General features: G+C 32.7%; 1 protein-coding gene across 1 annotated transcript; it reads left to right on the forward strand.

The window, feature by feature from the left end:
- The first annotated feature begins 7,075 nt into the window (after window positions 1-7,075).
- On the forward strand, window positions 7,076-15,523 carry LOC127701431 (gamma-glutamylcyclotransferase-like). Its single transcript, XM_052205310.1, has 4 exons — window positions 7,076-7,132; window positions 8,220-8,317; window positions 11,029-11,174; window positions 15,091-15,523. Exons 1-4 carry the CDS (start codon window positions 7,114-7,116, stop codon window positions 15,362-15,364), a joined length of 537 nt encoding a protein of 178 aa, XP_052061270.1. The 5' UTR covers window positions 7,076-7,113; the 3' UTR covers window positions 15,365-15,523.
- Window positions 15,524-18,506: the final 2,983 nt, after the last annotated feature.

The following is an 18,506-nucleotide window of genomic DNA, read 5'->3' on the forward strand; positions in this document are numbered from 1 at the left end:
TGGGCATTTTTTTCATTCCTGCAGAAGGTGTAAAAATAAACTAAGTTGGGATACAACTTTGAGATGCTCCCTCTCAGGTAACAACTGGTTTGTATTGTATTGAGTGTACTTGATTGGCATGGACAATAGATATCTACACATCTATAGGTGAGTTAAAGGTAGTAACTGAGTGGACAGTATCAAATGCAATTCAGGTGTTTGTTTATTTTTACACCTTCTGCAGGAAGGAAAAAAAATGCCCATCAAAATCCAAAAACGATTTTATCTTTCTGAAACACAAAATGCATTTAACTTTTATATATCTAGTGGATGCCAGACCTTAAAACTTTCCAAACCGCACAGGTAAGTCTGTACACAGAGTAGTTTTTGATGTGAAAATACGGCCATATTTGTCCATTTGTTATGATGAACCTTAACCCTTCATTATTTATAAAATGTTTGTTTTTAAATAATTACAATGGACTTATTAATTAACTACCTTTAAAGTGTACACACGTTCCCCATTTTCATTGTCATAGTACATTAAAAACATCGTGAAATTCTTCAGTTGTTTAAGGAAACACGTGGAGTGGCAAGTATTGTTGTGTAAAGAAAGCTTTGGACCTGAACTAAGATTAAAGCAATTTCAAACGCATATCCGACCCTATTGTGAAAACGTTAGGTGCGTTCGAAATAACAACTCTAACCAAGATTCTTGGTCTAACTCGATCGATCTGCTTAAAATTTAAAGGCTTTGTATTGACTCTAGGCTTTTACAAAACAGATTTTGATTTTCTACTATCAATTTAAGACGCCAATTATATATAAGCATGATGCAATTGTAACAGTAAATCATGTCCAGTAATAAAGGTTGTCCCCATGCAGGACTGCATGTATGCCTCTTTTGTTTTTTTGTTTCTTAGGTAATCAGTTAAGTTCATTACCATAATTTTACTAGAACAGTAAGTCCCAGGATATATTTTCCTACGAAAATAAGTACATAGCTTGTAAAATATCTGGTACATCTTTTCACAAGAAATTTTCGAAATCTTATCAAACTTCTGAAAATGACAATCCGATGATAAAATATTTGGATAATGAAAAATCTGATTTCCTAGTTATAAAGTCTCTGTTATCAATTTTTCTCTGAGGGAAAAAGCCGTCTCTTGAAAATTTCCATTCTTACGACATTCTTTAATATTAATCAAATTTCAAAAGAGTAAAATAAAGAAACAAACATTTTAGTCATACACATGATAAAAGTCTGTGATATAATTTCTTAGGAAACTTGCAAAGTCCAGTTTAATATTTATAAAAAGAAATCCCATATTTTAATAAATAATGAAAGATTAATGTATAACTGATACAAAATATCGAAACATAACAATTTAACATTCCATTGTTTACATGTAAATAATTTCTTTCAGTACAAAGAATTTTCCTACTAAAATAAAGGACAAGGACATTTTTACCTCGGAATATAAAGACATGGACATGGATACATAGGGAAATTTGTCCGAAGACATTACATACTAGCATGGGACTAAAAATACCAGAAATTCTGTAACCATGGACTTTTTGAAACTAGCTATTAGTGTTTGCCCGGTCACATTTTACTAGGACTAATTTATCTCTTTTATAAGCACCCCATGTATCCTATGTGCAACCTTGTATAATAGCAGAGACATATAATATTATATACGTCTCTGCTAGTAGCTAGCATAAAGAAACCAAACAATTTAAATTGCAATGCGAGCTTATGTAGTTAGACCAGCAGACTAAAACAACAACAATATAAAATATAAAATTTATAAAAAATCACGGATGCAAGTCACTGAAATAATATCTTCCTACTAATATATTGTGTACAATGTTGGAGTTTTATGGTGTTTTTTTTTTTGCATTTTCAGTGGTTATTTTCAACAATTATCAGTATCTTTATTCTCATAAACATTGCAGATACATATAGGTACAGAGAGGATGTAAAATATGCATCTATTTACAAACATTTATCATGATACAATACAGTGGTTTCAAAATAATATACATTTTGGCCAAAAGGACCAACATGTTTTTTTACACACTTTATGAACTTACACAATCTTTTTCGCTCTGACTTTTTGTTTAATTGGGTCATCAGTATTTGAAGCTTTAATGTATTTACACGAGCCAAATAGTATTTTTCGATGTTGTAGAATTTCCTACTGTCGTTTAAAATGGATATTCTAGCAGATAATGAAATTCATCTCCAATGCTACAAAGCCGGATTTTCCAAAGATTACAAGATTATCAAAATGTCTCTAGTTTGAATGTTTTCCATATAGCAATCGTGTTAAGTTAGGAGCACATACCAAGTACATGTACGTTTGTTGCTAACATTTTCCAAAACCTATATTCGTTTTTTTTTTTTCAATATTCAATTATGTTTAAATTTGTTAATTAAGGTTATATAAAAAAAAGTTGGGTTTTATTTGCTATGGGAATACCTCCTAAGTTATTCAGGTGGCCCCTCATGGGGTGTCCAAGTAATCACATAATCACAAATTGTTTGCCAATATAATCACATAATCATGATAATCATTAATTATATTTTAAACAAGATAATCAAATAATCAAAAATACCGTCCTAGATTATCAAATAATCATGAAATATTTGTAATGGTAATCAAATAATCACTGTAAAAACAGCCAAGTAATCACATTATCAAAAACCCCATGAGGAGGCTCATTCATGTAAACAACAAGGCAAAAGAGGTATACTGTTCAATAGGTACTGAAAGGACTGGACACCAATAATGATAACGTATCAAAATATTTCCCGCGCTGTGTAAATAAGGGACACAATTGTTTTTTACAGTAAAGAATTGTTGAACATGAACTAACATATATTCGATCTTTTTGCATTTGTTCCTATCATTCCATAGACAGAACATATATAATTGTCTAAAAAATAGTCGAAGTGCCATTTCTCCCTTAAAGTGGTGGAATCATAATGACGGTACAATATGGTCAACAGCACACGATCACAAACAATCCTACCAAGTATGAGACTCGCTTTCTCACATCAAACGGATCTCAGGGTAGGTGTGTTCACAAGTTGTCATTGTAGTTCATTAGTCAAAAATATGCCAGTTGAAAGTTACATGACTCGATCCACAGGCACTAGTCTCGGACTTTTTTTTCCTATATACCTTAATATTATATTAAGGTATATAGGAAAAAACTTATGAGACTAGTGCCTGTGACTCGATCTCATACAAATCATAAAACCAAATTTACAGTAAAATATTTAAAAAATAACATATGGTGGCAAACAATTAATTCTGCCAAGTATGAGGGCTCTCTGTCAAGCAGACTCAGAGAGGAGATGCATTCACAATGTGTCATTGTGTTAAGAAAGTCCAAAAGTAGTCAAAGCTCAAGTCCCTTAACTCCTATAAAATGGTCAAATCAAATTGACTATTCAACAAGGTCAAATACTGTGTTAAACAATCCTGCCAAGTATGAGAGCTTTCTGTCGAATGGTATCAGAGGAGTTGCGTTCACAGGGTGTAATTTTTCAAATTAAAAAAAAAATGGTCAAAGTCCAATTACTTATGTAAAAATGGTTGAATAAAAAAGGACGTACAATGTGGTCAACTGCACATGATGGGAAATAATCCTGCAAGGTATGGAAGTTTTCTGTAAAACGGTTTCAGAGTAGAAGCATTCATAAAGTGTAATTATTATATTACTAAAAAAAATGTCAAAGTCCCATAACTCATGTAAAACATCATTTTAATCAAAATGACAGTATTGTATGGTCAAGTGAATATGACGACAAATAATTCAACCATGTATGCAAGTATTCTGTCAAATGGTCTATTAGTATTCATGTGTTTCAGATGGATGGAGACCATTTTATAATTATTGCTGCAAGATCGAGCGATGGGGACAATTATAGTAATAATATAAGAGGTCCACAATGACACGTGCTACCTTAAATTTATACTAGAAACTTTCGGTGCTTTTAGAAAAATAGAAGTTATGGGGTGCTAACCCTAGCATAGAAAATGCTTTGAAAAACCTCAAAAGCCATTCGAACAGAAAAATAACTAGAGGCTCTTTTAGAGCCTGTGTCGCTCACCTAGGTCTATGTGCTTCTTCAACATTGTAGACTACTGTTTACAGTTTCTCTCTATCTCAAGTAGCCTGTGTCGCTCACTTGTATCTACTTTATCTCATTGTTTGAATTGTATTATGAAAAATTATTGATGTTGTAATGTTTATGCCCTTTGGGTCCCATAATTGGAAATAAAATATCTTATCTTATCTTATCTTATCTACTGTGGTTTTGCAAATCATGTAAAATAGGGTTAAAATCATAATAGATACCCTAATAATGATTGAGGCCAAGTTTGGTTTAATTTGGCCCAGTAGTTAAATTAAAAGCAGAAGATTTTTGAAAAGATTTTAAAAAATTACCAATAAATTGCAGAAAATGACTTTAAAGGACAATAACTCCAATAAGATGTCAATTGCCAATTTTGGTCATGTTGACTTATTTGTAGATCTTTCTTTGCTTGATATTTTGCTGTATACAGTATATCTCAATCTATTAATGATATTCAAGATAATTAACAAAAAATGCAAAATTTCCTTTCCTCCGCTCCAAAATTTATTTCACACAGAGCCTGTATAATGCTGGAAATGCTTTAAATGTTTTTTTAACACCCTTTAACCATGTCAGATTTGTCTAAATGCTTTAGTTTCAGAGATATAAGCCAAAAACTGCATTTTATCCCCATGTTCTATTTTTAGCCATGGTGGCCATCTTGGTTGATGGGCGGAATCATTGGATACATTTTTTAAACTAGGTACCCTAAGGATGATTTAGGCCAAGTTTGGTTAAATTTGGACCAGTAGTCTTAGAGGAGAAGATTTTTGTAAAAGATTACAAAAATTAACGAAAAAAATTACTTTGAAATGGCAATAACTCCTTAAGGATTCAATTGACAATTTTGGTCATATAGACTTATTTGTAGATCTTATTTTACTGAACATTCTTGCTGTTTACAGGTTATCTCTATCTATAATAATATTGAAGATAATAACCAAAAACTGAAAAATTTTCTTAAAATTACCAATTCAGGGGCAGCTACCCAACAACGGGTTGTCTGATTTGTCTGAAAAATTTTCATAGCAGATAGATCTTGACCTGATGAACATTTTTTCCCCATGTCAGATTTGCTCTTAATGCTTTGGTTTCAGAGATATAAGCCAAAATCTACATTTTACCCCTATGTTCTATTTTTAGCCATGGCGGCCACCTTGGTTGGTGGGCGGGAACTTCAAATACATTTTTTAAACTAGATACCCTAAGGATGATTTAGGCCAAGTTTGGTTCAATTTGGCCCAGTAGTTTCAGAGAAGAAGATTTTTGTAAAAGTTAACGGACGACGACGGACGCCAAGTGATGAGAAAAGCTCACTTGACCCTTTGGGTCAGTTGAGCTAAAAATCGTCACACCTTATTGCTATTTGGAAATCTGCGCCGCTTGACCCGAGAATCTGCACCGCGTGAACTATTGACGTCATACAACAATCACTTTTCCATTGTGGCGTCAGATGTTTTCTATTATGACAAATGCCAAAATAGGGGAGACATCATCATTTAAGGGCAATAATTCTTTAAGGTTTTTGAATTTATTGTAGATCTTGTAATCTGATCATTTTTGCTCTTCACAGTCTCTGTCTCTCTCTATATCACACTTTCAAAATAATAGCTAAAAAATTCGTCATTAAGGGGCATTAATTGTAAAAAAAAAAACTAAACCAATCGTCATTTTAGGGCAATGATTCTTATAATAAAGTATAATTTACTGTTAGTGTATTTCAGCCATATAGCTAGCAACTAATTCCACTAGTTATTATGTAAATTAAACGGACGGAACCCCTAATCAAGAAAGTCCTCCATTTACCGCTAGCTAGTAAAGGGTACAACCCTAAACCAATCATCATTTAAGGGCAATTATTCTGATAGTGAATTATTTCGATTAACCATACATACTTATTTGTATTGCATTGCATTGTCTTCAGTATATATTTATAATTTCTGTCTATGTGTTATAGTTTTCAAAATAAGAACCAAAATGCAAAAGAAATAGCTAAACAGACAAGGAAAAACGCGATAAGTATTTTAACCGCATTGTCTTATTTTGTCCCTCTATCATGTTTTAGCAATTTTGGATTTTCTCCTCCTTGTTCTCATACAAACCTGTCCGAGAGTGGAGAGAGTACAAGACTAAACCAATTGCAAGCAACTATATCTACAACAGACAGACACACTTTCGGGTGGCAGATTAACAGAAAAGTTTTATTTTAATCCATCCACTAGTTACGAATTAAAAGTTGCAACAAACGGACACACGTACCTTATTAAATATAGTTCTCTATTTACCGCTAGTGTGGAGAGGGTATACTACCATGAACCAATAGCAAGCAACTAATCCTAAAACTGATAAAAAATATACCTTATTCAACATTCTGAATTTGTATACTATGATCATGAGTTCTTTCCTTTTCCAATAATCGATCACCAAATAATCTGTTTTTCACAATATCTGTATTTTTGCTTGTTTGCTGAGGTATACATATCAAAGCTATCAACTTTCTATTTTAAAAACTTTAAGCATTTTAGTAAAATTAAGTTATTCTCTGACACACAAATACTTAAATAGTCTCCTGAATGAATATGTTTTTAGTTTGAACCATACTGAACTATCAGTTTGACCAGAGGATTTTAGACTTTGCCGGACTGATTTCAGATATTTCGGCTTGCAGATTGACAGTAGCTATGTACCTTCTATGTATCATGCTAGTATGCTGGAGTAGGTCTTTTTTTTACTAAATGGGTCATCTGCTTCCATTTATACTGACAAAACCATTAGCCGGCGGAATAAACCGTTATTAAAGTATTTAACATAGTTACCTATCAATATTTGTAGTTTTCTAATGATAACAACATCCGTTGCTTCTGATTTTATCATGTCACTAATATTTTTAGACTACTGTCATTAATATTCGAGGTGGTTATTCAAACGCTCCTTTTAATTATATATATATATAGTTGAGGTTTTGGATCTATATACACGTAATGTTAGCAATGCCTGCAGGTAGATATTTATATGATCAGGATCAGATATCGGCTAAAGTTTTATTGTTTTCAGTATTAAATAAGGATGAATGCTATCTTTTGAATGTGTTTCACGTTTTCATAAATTATTCTACCAAATATTTAAAAAAAAATGTACCAGAACTTGACCCACCACTCTATTATAAAAAGTAAAATAGTAAGGATAAGACGCACTCGCTGGTTTTTCCAACGACCTGTAACTACATTTTGTCCAAATGCATGTGTTGGTAAATAATCCAAAGACCGAAAATCTAAGTTATTAATCTTTAATAGGAAATTGTTATGGTCAGAAATTGTTACCTTAGTCTGAAATTAAATAACTTGTCAAAGACCAAGCAAACTCAATAAAACGACACTGACAGTTGTTTCCCACTTCACTTTTCACCAATTTAAAGGTTTACATGCCAAATATTACAGTTGAAATAAAATGCACCAATCACGTTAATCAATTTAATTTATCAGATGCGACGAATGAGCTAGCTTACTATAGCTAGTACTGATCAGTACTTGCCATGGCTGTATAGTTTATAATGTCGTACCTGTTATGTTTTGCAGTATTTTTATGAAATTTCCTAATATGCAAATACTCGCAATTCTTCTTCTTCTATTGATTCACCAGATGAGGGTCACTACTCCAGGCTCTCCGGTATACTTCTTGCCCATACAGCTAAATGATTGTTATTTATAACTGTGTTTGTACATCTAATTATCCATATTAACGATTGCTATATAGTTACTCTGTCCTGACAAGTCAAGTATCTGGGACCAATAGAGGTTGTAGTCCTAAGCCAAGTTTTAACGCATCTAAACTCGCTATTAGTTAACTCTAAATTGATTTCATTCGACAACCGATTAAAAGTATGACTGCTGTTCATTTATAACATATGGCTGACATTAAAAGTAGCAAAATAAGACTGCTAAAAATTGCAAGGGGGAATGATACTTTTATTATATATTTAATTCATGCAGTGTAAATTTTTTTATTGCTTCTTTTTTCGGGGGGGGGGGGGTGATGAGGGTCTTTAAGCATCACAAGAATTATCGCAAGTATCAATGTATCATTTCAGAAAAGTTCTTATATTTTGCTTATGGAAGCAACTTACTAAAACAACGACTTCAGCTTAAGAACCCAACTGCAGTTTATAAAACAACAGCTAAGTTAATGGTAAGATAGCCTTTACATTCCAAGATGTATAGGTCTACTTTTAATGGCATAGATGTAAATATGTGACTTGATCCTTATGGGGTATACTTTTTATACAGTTTATGCACACTGGTTAAACGAACACACCTTATCGTTAGTTTTCACGTGCCCTTTTAAATTTAGTACATCTACGTAGTGCTACAGGCTACACTGGTAGATTTACATTAACATCATATACTCCACTCGCCCAACAAATATCTACTATTGAACACTGAAAATTTAAGCAAATTAAGCGTAAATTTCAAAAGTGCGCGTCAGTGAAAAAAAAATGAATAAATGGAAAGTAAGAAATTGCGTTGTGATTTATATTTAGATTTAGTATTTATATTTTTAACTACTTTTAATTCTAAGATGCATCCTTTTGTGTTGTCATTCGCAAAGGCATGTATTTAGGACATACTATAGATATTATACATATACTATTTCCCATATAATCCTACTCGTATTCGCCACCACTGAGGCAACCGAGGAGGGTTCCGCAGAAGGAAAAATCTACAAGTTTAAAGCTTTAATGCGTAGAACATAGTTTTCACTTTTGAAATAAAGCATATTATGTTGTTTTTATTGTGTAACAAAAACACGGCGGTTTTGAGAAAACTTTAACGGCAAAAAAAAATCGCATGTTTGAAAAACTTCGACCCAAGATCGTCTATTTTTTTGGATTGTTTTTTTTTTTTTAAATCCGCGATCTTTTTAAAGTTCTCTGAAACGGCCTTTTTTAAGGCTGGGGATGTCAAAACACACATAATATCAAACGTAACACCTCTACAATTTCAAATTATCAAGCATTGGTACGTGATATCCGATACTCAACTTTCTCGAAGTTAATCTTGGACCTATGTAATTGTATATTAGGTCCCAGAATTAACTATAAACTTATTCGATATTCAAGAGCTTGCAGCTCCTACTCAGACATTGTAAAACGTCACCAGTGTCTGAGCAGAAAGTTGACGAACCAGGGGTATGTCAAAGAACGTCTCGTCCTTTTTCTAAAAAAGTTCATCGGAAGGTACCAAGACCTTGTTGATAAATATTCCGTATCAACTTCAAAAATAATACATGATGGTCTTGATGTATAGATTCTGCGTACTGACGTTGCTTGTCATCTTAATAACGTGTTATATTGTTCTTTTATTTGTCTTTGTTCTATTATTAATATCACTTTTACTGTTTGGTATGTTTTCTGTTATATCCATTTGACGTGGCTCGGTACTTAAACATCCCGTCAATGTGTTTGTATTATCTTTCATTTTTGCTGGTGTGTTTTGTACGTGTGACTTTATGTGTTTCTTTGGTACATATGACGTGGCTCTGTACTTTCAAAGATCCCACCATTTTATTATTGTTCTATTATAATACCATTATGTTATTGTTCTATTATAATTTTGAAAGTACTTTGAACGACAAAATTATTTTACTCGCGTAGTGGTATCAACCATATGTGGATTCTTAAAAATTCTAAAGAACTTCTGGATAATTTTAAATCTCGGTCTTTTTCTGAAATAAGTTCTAACAAAAACTTTTGATTTTCAACCCTGTATACCACCATTCCCCATGTGAAATTATAATTTTGAAAATACTTTGAACGACAAAATTATTTTATTTTTCTTTCTGTGTGACGTTTACATTTTCTGGCGTCAAACATTGTTAAATTTGATAGATGCTTTATGTGCTTCTTTGTTAAATGTTTGTTTGTTTTGAGATTGTGACACAGTGATGACTGATGTACCCATATTTTGACAATGTTACCTATTATGTCTGTTTTTGTTCACGCATCGTTGTAAATATAATGGAATTTGATGCGACTGTCATACTTGTGAGAGGTTTAGCGCTATAAAACCAGGTTCAATCCACCATTTTCTACATTTGAAAATGCCTGTACCAAGTCAGGAATATGACAGTTGTTGTCCATTCGTTTGATGTGTTTTATCATTTGATTTTGCCATTTGATTAGGGACTTTCCGTTTTGAATTTTCCTCGGAGTTCAGTATTTTTGTGATTTTACTTTTCACCATTAAGAGACATGTAAAACAGTTGTTCTATGTCTCTGTAATCACCCGTCTAAGAAAAAACATTTGAAATATTGCATATATATTCTTGAAACAAATGTGTACATCCCAATAAAAAAAAATCCCTATTTTTTTTACCGATTTCTGGCACAGTGAGCATCTCCTAGTTAACTCAATTGGTTCATTGTTTAATGAATCCATTCAATTATCTTTACTTACTTCGTAGTTCTTGAATTTGAAGTCTAGTCAGAAAGGTTTATTCATGACACGAACATACGTTCGATCCCTCAAATCAAATGTTTTTAAAATTGCTTTTTGCTGCTTTTCCACTAAACAGGGTGCGTTTAGGAGTAAACGTTCTCAAGACTGCATTGTTGGCTCTGAGTCAGATCAATGTCTCGGAAGTTGGGTAACATGTATTCCTGTTGACTGTATCTTCTATTCTGGTAAAAAAAAACGACTCAGCGTGTCCGTCTAGTATAAAGATATGTTATATTCGGCGCTGAACTTGAACAGTCATAAACAAATCAATTTTATACAACAAAATTAACACAACAATAAAGGCGATACAAATATTGAAATGCAAAAATAAACACCAAACAACGAATTTAAGACTATTTAGATTCGCTTTATTTTCATCTCTACATGTAATTTTATATTTAGAATTTTAGCTTAACATTCTTTATCACGATAAATCCGAAAACATCAAGATGGAATGGTGCAGTTGCAACTATAGCACCTGCCAAAGGAAGCTGTGTATGGGGAACAGTTTGGGAACTTGGTGTTGAGGACATACCTTCCCTAGACCGGTATTATTTAAGAATTAATTAAAGGATTTATATAGTAAGACATCTTTGTAGAATTTGATTTATCTATAAGTTGTAATTGGCGTTGAACTAGTTTTCAATAACTGCGAATACTCTATTTCGGTGCTTTGTGTCAATCGTTTTTTATACGACCGCAAACAAATTTTGTGGTCGTATATTGGTATGACGTTGGCGTCGTCGTCGTCGTCGTCGTCGTCGTCGTCGTCGTCTGGCGTCGTCGTCCGAAGACACATTGGTTTTCGCACTCTAACTTTAGTTTAAGTAAATGGATCTTTTTGAAATTTGACCATAAGGTTAAATACCACAAAAGGAAGGTTGGGATTGATTTTGGGGGTTATGGTACCAACAGTTAAGGAATTAGGGGCCAAAAAGGGGCCAAAAATAAGCATTTTCTAGTTTCCAGACAATAACTGTGGAACGGTGTATGGATCGCTCTGAAATTATACTACAAGTTTCCATACCACAAAGGGATGGTTAGGATTTGCTTTGGGGGGTTATGGCTCAAACCGTTTAGGAATTAGGGGCAAAAAAGGGGGAAAAACAAGGTTGTCCTGGTTAATGGACAAATACTTTAGTACAAAACATAATTTAAAAGCAGTGTAAGGGAGATAAATCAAATACATCATTGAAATTATCTCCCTTACACTGCTTTTAAATTATGTATAAAGTAATGGTTAATGAACAATAAAGATAATTTAAAACAGTGTAAGGGAGGTAATCCAAATACAACGTTTTGGTTACTTCCCTTACACTGCTTTTAAATTATGTTTAAAGAAATGCATATTTATAAAGGAAGACCAGTAAAAGTATCTGCAAATGTTGCATCTTTTTTTTTTACAAAAAAATCCATATGAAAGATTTGACACTATATTTTTAATTCTATTATAAAATAGATTAAGTTAGCACTATGGTAAATTTAAATGGGTAATTATGGTTGCCAACTCCATTGGAAATTTGAATTGAGATTATGACCATATCTTGAGGGAAAGAATTTTTTGGGGGAAAAAAGGGGGGGGGATAAAAAGAAATTGTGGGTGGTCAATTTTTTTCTCATTTCAGATTTCAGAAATTAAAAAAATTATTCTTCAAATATTATTTTTTTTTCAAATTTCAAATATTGTAAAATTTCAAGAAGAAATCTTTAATTGCACAGTATGGCGCATTAGATTTGTAAAATCTTTGATCACATTTATTTATTTGTTATGCCGAATCCAACAGTGTATTTAGATTTTTAATTTTGGGTCCAGTTTTCAAATTGGTCTACATTAAGGTCCAAAGGGTCCAAAATTAAACTTTGTTTGATTTTAGCAAAAATTGAATATATGAGGTTCTTTGATATGCTGAATCTAAACATGTATTTAGATCTTTGATTTTTGGCCCAGTTTTCAAGTTGGTCCAAATTGGGGTCCAAAATTGAACTTTGTTTGATTTCAACAAAAATTGAATATATGGGGTTCCTTGATATGCTGAATCTAACCATGTATTTAGATTTTTTATTTGTGGACCCCGTTATCAAATTGGTTCATATTGAGGTCAAAAGGGTCCAAAATTAAACTTTGTTTGATTTCATCTAAAATTGAATTATTGGGGTTCTTTGATATTCCAAATCTAACCGTGTATTTAGATTTTTAATTTTGGGTCCTGTTTTTTAAATTGGTCTTCATTAAGGTCCAAAGGGTCCAAAATTAAACTTAGTTTGATTTTAACAAAAATTGAATTCTTGGGGTTCTTTGATATGCTGAATCTAAACATGTGTTTAGATTTTTGATTATGGGCCCAGTTTTCAAGTTGGTCCAAGATAGGGTCCAGTATTTAAACTTTGTTTGATTTCAACAAAAATTGAATATATGGGGTTCTTTGATATGCTGAATCTAAACATGTATTTAGATTTTTGATTATGGGCCCAGTTTTCAAGTTGGTCCAATTTTGGGTCCAAAATTAAACTTTGTTTGATTTCAACAAAAATTGAATATATGAGGTTCTTTGATATGCTGAATCTAACCATGTATTTAGATTTTTTATTTGTAGGCCCCGCTATCAAATTGGTTCATATTGAGGTCAAAAGGGTCCAAAATTAAACTTTGTTTGATTTTATCAAAAATTGAATTATTGGGGTTCTTTGATATGCCAAATCTAACCGTGTTTTTAGATTTTTAATTTGGGTCCCGTTTTTTAAATTGGTCTTCATTGAGGTCCAAAGGGTCCAAAATTAAACTTAGTTTGATTTTAACAAAAATTGAATTCTTGGGGTTCTTTGATATGCTGAATCTAAACATGTCTAGATTTTTTATTATGGGCCCAGTTTTCAAGTTGGTCCAAGTTGGGGTCCAAAATTAAACTTTTTTTGATTTCAACAAAAATTGAATATATGGGGTTCTTTGATATGCTGAATCTAACCATGAATTTAGATTTTTTATTTGTGGGCCCCGCTATCAACTTGGTTCATATTGAGGTCAAAAGGGTCAAATTCAAGTTCTTAGACCACATTTATTCTGTGTCAGAAACCTATGCTGTGTCAAATATTTAATCACAATCCAAATTCAGAGCTGTATCAAGCTTGAATGTTGTGTCCATACTTGCCCCAACTGTTCAGGGTTCGACCTCTGCGGTCGTATCAAGCTGCGCCCCAGCGAAGCATTTTATTGTTAGTTGTCTTTGAACCTCGTGACGATCTTTTGAGTTAAGCCAATTGCAACTGATTTTTAGTTTATTCTAATGTTGTGCTGTTACACCACTGTCCCAGGTTAGGGGAGGGATTGCACGCCCACAAACATGTTTGACCCCTCCACATTCTTTATGTGCCTGTCCCAAGTCAGCAGCCTGTAGTTCAGTGGTTGTCGTTGGTTCATGTCTGAGGGGGTGGACAGGGGGTACCATTTTCACATCTCCCGCCCCCTATCTCCCACCTCCTTCCCCCTTTCTCCCACCTTCCTCAAAAGCTGTCCACCCCCTCATGTCTGTCATATTTGTTTTTTCGTAAACTGTTCTGTTATAAATTATGTCGTTAGTTTTCTCGTCTGAATTGTTTAATAGCCGATTATACGATATTGGTGTTTCCCATTGTTGAAGCCGTACGGAGGCCTATAATTGCTTACACCCACTTCATTTGAACTTTGGTGGAGCGTTAATTGTCTCATTTACAATCATACCACATCTCCTTATTTTTAAATTACTATATAAATCTTTGATTGAATGCTTTATTTTGGGTGTAAAAGTGTTGAACGAAGTACATTGAAGCTAAAAATGTGCCGCACGTTCACGTTCAACGTTTTTATACAACTCTATAACATTATAAAAAAAAAGAAGCATTCAATTTTTATAATTACATTTTTTGTTCCATAAATGTTGCATTTAACACAGAAATGAAAAATAATTTTTGGAATGCCTTGTTCAATCAAAATTACGGAATCGTATGAAACTTTTAGCTTCCCTGATGATAAAACCAAGAAAAGCGCTTCGGACACATAATATTTATAAAGGGTTGTTTTCCCTTTTTTCTATCAAAGACGTGTTTTTTAGTTATAAATCCTTACTTCTATGTAATGTAATTATTTCTGAGAAAGTGTTACCTTATTTTTAAAGTAATAATTATTTGATCATAGTAAAAAGTAAACATATTTAACCTAAGTTTAACTTTCTATTCTGATATACTTTACATTGAAAATACCAAAGCGTGTCCATATATGTTGACCGAGTATTTACTTAGGCCAGGGTTCATGCGCTCAATTACGGAAATTTACTTACTTTTTAGTTTAGGAGCAAGCATAAAAACAGGGCACAACAAGACAATAACCCTATTGTAATAACTTCCTTTTATTAAAAATGTTGCATACTATATTCCATTTTCTTTTTATTAATGACTGACCTAAATTAATCATGTGTGCGCGTGTTGTTTCAGGCAAGAAGGTATTTACAAAGCTTTAAATGTTGATGTGATTTCCGAAGGCCAAAGTCTAACTTGTAGAACTTATCTGTTGGAACCAACCGCTGTTCCTAGTGACTGGGACATGAGACCATCTCCACAATACATGGATGTTATAATTAGAGGTGCTATTCAGAGTAATTTACCAGAGGAATATATCAGTCAACTTAAAAACATAGAACACAATAAATATTCTGGGTCAGTGAAAGTTTATGATGAAGTGTTAAAACTACTGAAAACTAGTAACTAGCAAGGTGTTTTTGTTTATGTTTCAGACAATCGTTTTGGTCAGCATTTTTATATTTATGTCTTTTTTAAATACCATTATTATTCAGTTTTATTGCATATTTCTATATTGACATCACCATGATGTGTCCTGATACATATATTAAAAGAATATCATCTCACATGTGTGCTCACAGTCACTTTTGTAAAGTTACTGACGAAACTCCTGGAATTTGAAAATTTAATGTTTCATAAATGTAATGTTTCGTAAACCGTTACAAAGTCGTCCTCAGCGTGCCTGAAATATTTGCTACTGGACTTTAAGCAACCAACAATCAAATCATAAACATAATTATCCATCAAATTAAAATTGCGTTAGCACATCGCAGTTGATGAAGACATTTCTGATTGAGACAGTGACATATTACGAGCTCATGCAGATTATGATGCTGGGCTGTTTTTAATGTAAACATAATAGCCAAACGAATTGTTAAAATATTTTAATGTGTTTATTTAAGTATCGTCCCTCCTTTGCTCAGTAATGGAGAAAATACCCAACTAACACTGTGTTTGATAAAGTTTATGTAAAGGTGTCGGACCCACGCAATTCTTTGAGTCAGTACCTTGGAACTTAAAATCTGACTAGAACCATACATTCAACATTGAACTACTGCCATGTTACTGTCCTACAGCTTTTGCAAGAATAATATGACTTGAGTCTTTGTGGTATATATTTTGTTCAAAGCCGAATAATTTCGTTTCCTTGCATATCTGGTTAGTTTGTTCACTTGTGATATGTTTGCACAAATCAGATTATGAAGCAAAAATAAATATATTATAATAAAAACTTTACTTTTTTTTGTTGTTTGATAAGCATTAGCTAATATTTATATTCCTCAAACTGACAGATTGCTACAAATGTTTCAACTCTTCTTAAATCAATTTAAACTTTTTGATAAAACCTTAAAATATCAACCAGTTTACATGATTTGCAGATGTTCTAGACAACCCATATCAATCAGTAAATCATGTTTAAAGTATACGTAACCATATATATAGCATCATAAGGAGGATTGGACCACATTTTTTTTCAAGCAGTCACTGAACCATGAAAATGAGTATCTGTTTGAAAGGAAACATTGTAGAAGATAAGTTGAATATATGGTTCAAATAAACCCTGCAAATTTCTAAAAGTTCATGAAAATTTGCTAACAACATGCAACAAACGGAAATGATATAAATAGCTCACAACGTACGTTAGGACTCTGATGACTCTAGTGTTAAGTTAAAATGCTGTCTTACCTTACTACTAGTATTTTGTCCACGTATCTTCAATGTGCCAATATCTCCCACCCGGTATATAATGGCTATTTTGTAGAGATGTAGATTTTTAATGTACAATTTTGCAAGTTAATTCATTGTGACCTCAATCTTCTGACATTTATTTTCAAATCTTTGCGGTTTGTTGACTTTGTTCACATACAGTCAAGAAACATTTAGTAAATATTTTATATACTTCGACTCAATGTACAGGAAGCATTACCAAGTGGTGCTTTTCCACGGGAAAATTTGACGTCACAAGGCAAATATCGTCACTTCACTATGTTCATTGACGCATTTTCCCTCTCAGTAATGACCCCCAGGTCAACCGTGGCAGTTCATTTATAAAATCAAAATTGGAAACTCGTCTATAGGTAGCAATGTCACTCCATATCTCTTAAACATGAATAAGTATCCACATCATTGTGATCCCACTTTCTAGGATGAGGGGCCTGATGGGTTATTTTCGTTCTTCGTGATCGGCGCATTTTCACTATCGTGATCCGTTTTTCTACAGATTTTTTTTTTATATTTTCGTGATCCGTGATCATGGAAATTTATTTTCTGTGAATCGTGATTGACAAAAAAATCAACTCGTGAATCGTGATGAGACCCCCCCCCCCCCATGAGGCCCCTCTAGAATATGGGGTTGGAGAAACATTAAAAATGAAAATTTCATGAGATGATTTAGCAACCGCATACTATTACATGTAAGCAGACACAATTGGTACTGCAACACTAATTGGAATTTCTTCAGTTAATTATTACATGGCAACATATTTTCTTTCAGGTTCAATAGATTTAATTCATACCATCAATGAAAAGTGATTACCCAACATATCTTTAGTACCAGGTTGTCATTTCTTAATGTTATAAGTATACACATCACTACTGCAAGATACATTTATGGTGTCTGTAAATCTTCATTGCATTTCAGTAAATACTGTAGGAGGGTTCTCCATGGATGTAAAGTACTTCAAATAGAGGAATTCTTCAGATTTTTCTTCATAATTAAATGTAAAGTAGTAAACACATAAAATCATCTAGACTTCTTCGTGAAGAAAAAAGTTATTACAGCAGATCCTCCGGACTTCTTTATACATGTAAAATAACATATATGAAATCTTTGACACTTCTTTACAAATGGCTAGCACTGTTAGCAGTTGTAGACTTTTAAGTTTCATATACACTTTCATATACACTTCTTCAGAAATGTGAATTTGCAAAAATGAATAAAATCTTTTGTCTTCCTGGTAAAAAAAAAATAAGGTTTGGTACATGTGAACCTTCAGGGTTTTATGCATGGACATAGGGATTAGTGGTTAATGTCCAGTGGCAAGTATAACATACACATCAGAACAATTCTGTGTATGTACAACAATATCCAGAAGAACATGTAAAAAGCACATTAAATTTTCTCATTCTGAATGTAATTAAGTGCTGTGTGAATTTTTATAGACTTATTGATTTTTGTAAATCAGCTTAAATAAATGAAAGCCTCCAACATTCTAATGAATATAAATCTGCCAAGGTACAGGAGATGTACAAGTTTTGGAATATAAAAATACTGTAGTTATAATACACAATGTTTTTAAGACTTCTTAATACAAGTAAATCAGATTATTTCATATATTTTTCATGAAATGCATACCAGTTCACAAAATTATTCAGAAACCTTCTTAAGTACATGGATCAAAATATGAAATCTTTCCATCCTCTTCTTGAATGTATATTGGCTCCAATGCAAAAAGTCCCAATATTTGCTTCATAAAATAAAAAATCCAGAGTAAATTAATCTTCCTATATTCTTCAGGTAGTAAAATATTTTAGTATCGCTGTATGTGACA

This window comes from Mytilus californianus, unplaced genomic scaffold, assembly GCF_021869535.1.
Source record: "Mytilus californianus isolate M0D057914Y unplaced genomic scaffold, xbMytCali1.0.p SCAF_5, whole genome shotgun sequence".
NCBI classification, from domain to species: Eukaryota; Metazoa; Mollusca; class Bivalvia; order Mytilida; family Mytilidae; genus Mytilus; species Mytilus californianus.

Bases quoted from the DNA above. Each gene is read 5' to 3' on its own strand.
- LOC127701431 (XM_052205310.1), top strand. The intron at 8,318-11,028 runs GTAAGATAGCCT...TTTTATATTTAG, and splicing joins AAACAACAGCTAAGTTAATG to AATTTTAGCTTAACATTCTT. The intron at 11,175-15,090 runs GTATTATTTAAG...GTGTTGTTTCAG, and splicing joins GACATACCTTCCCTAGACCG to GCAAGAAGGTATTTACAAAG.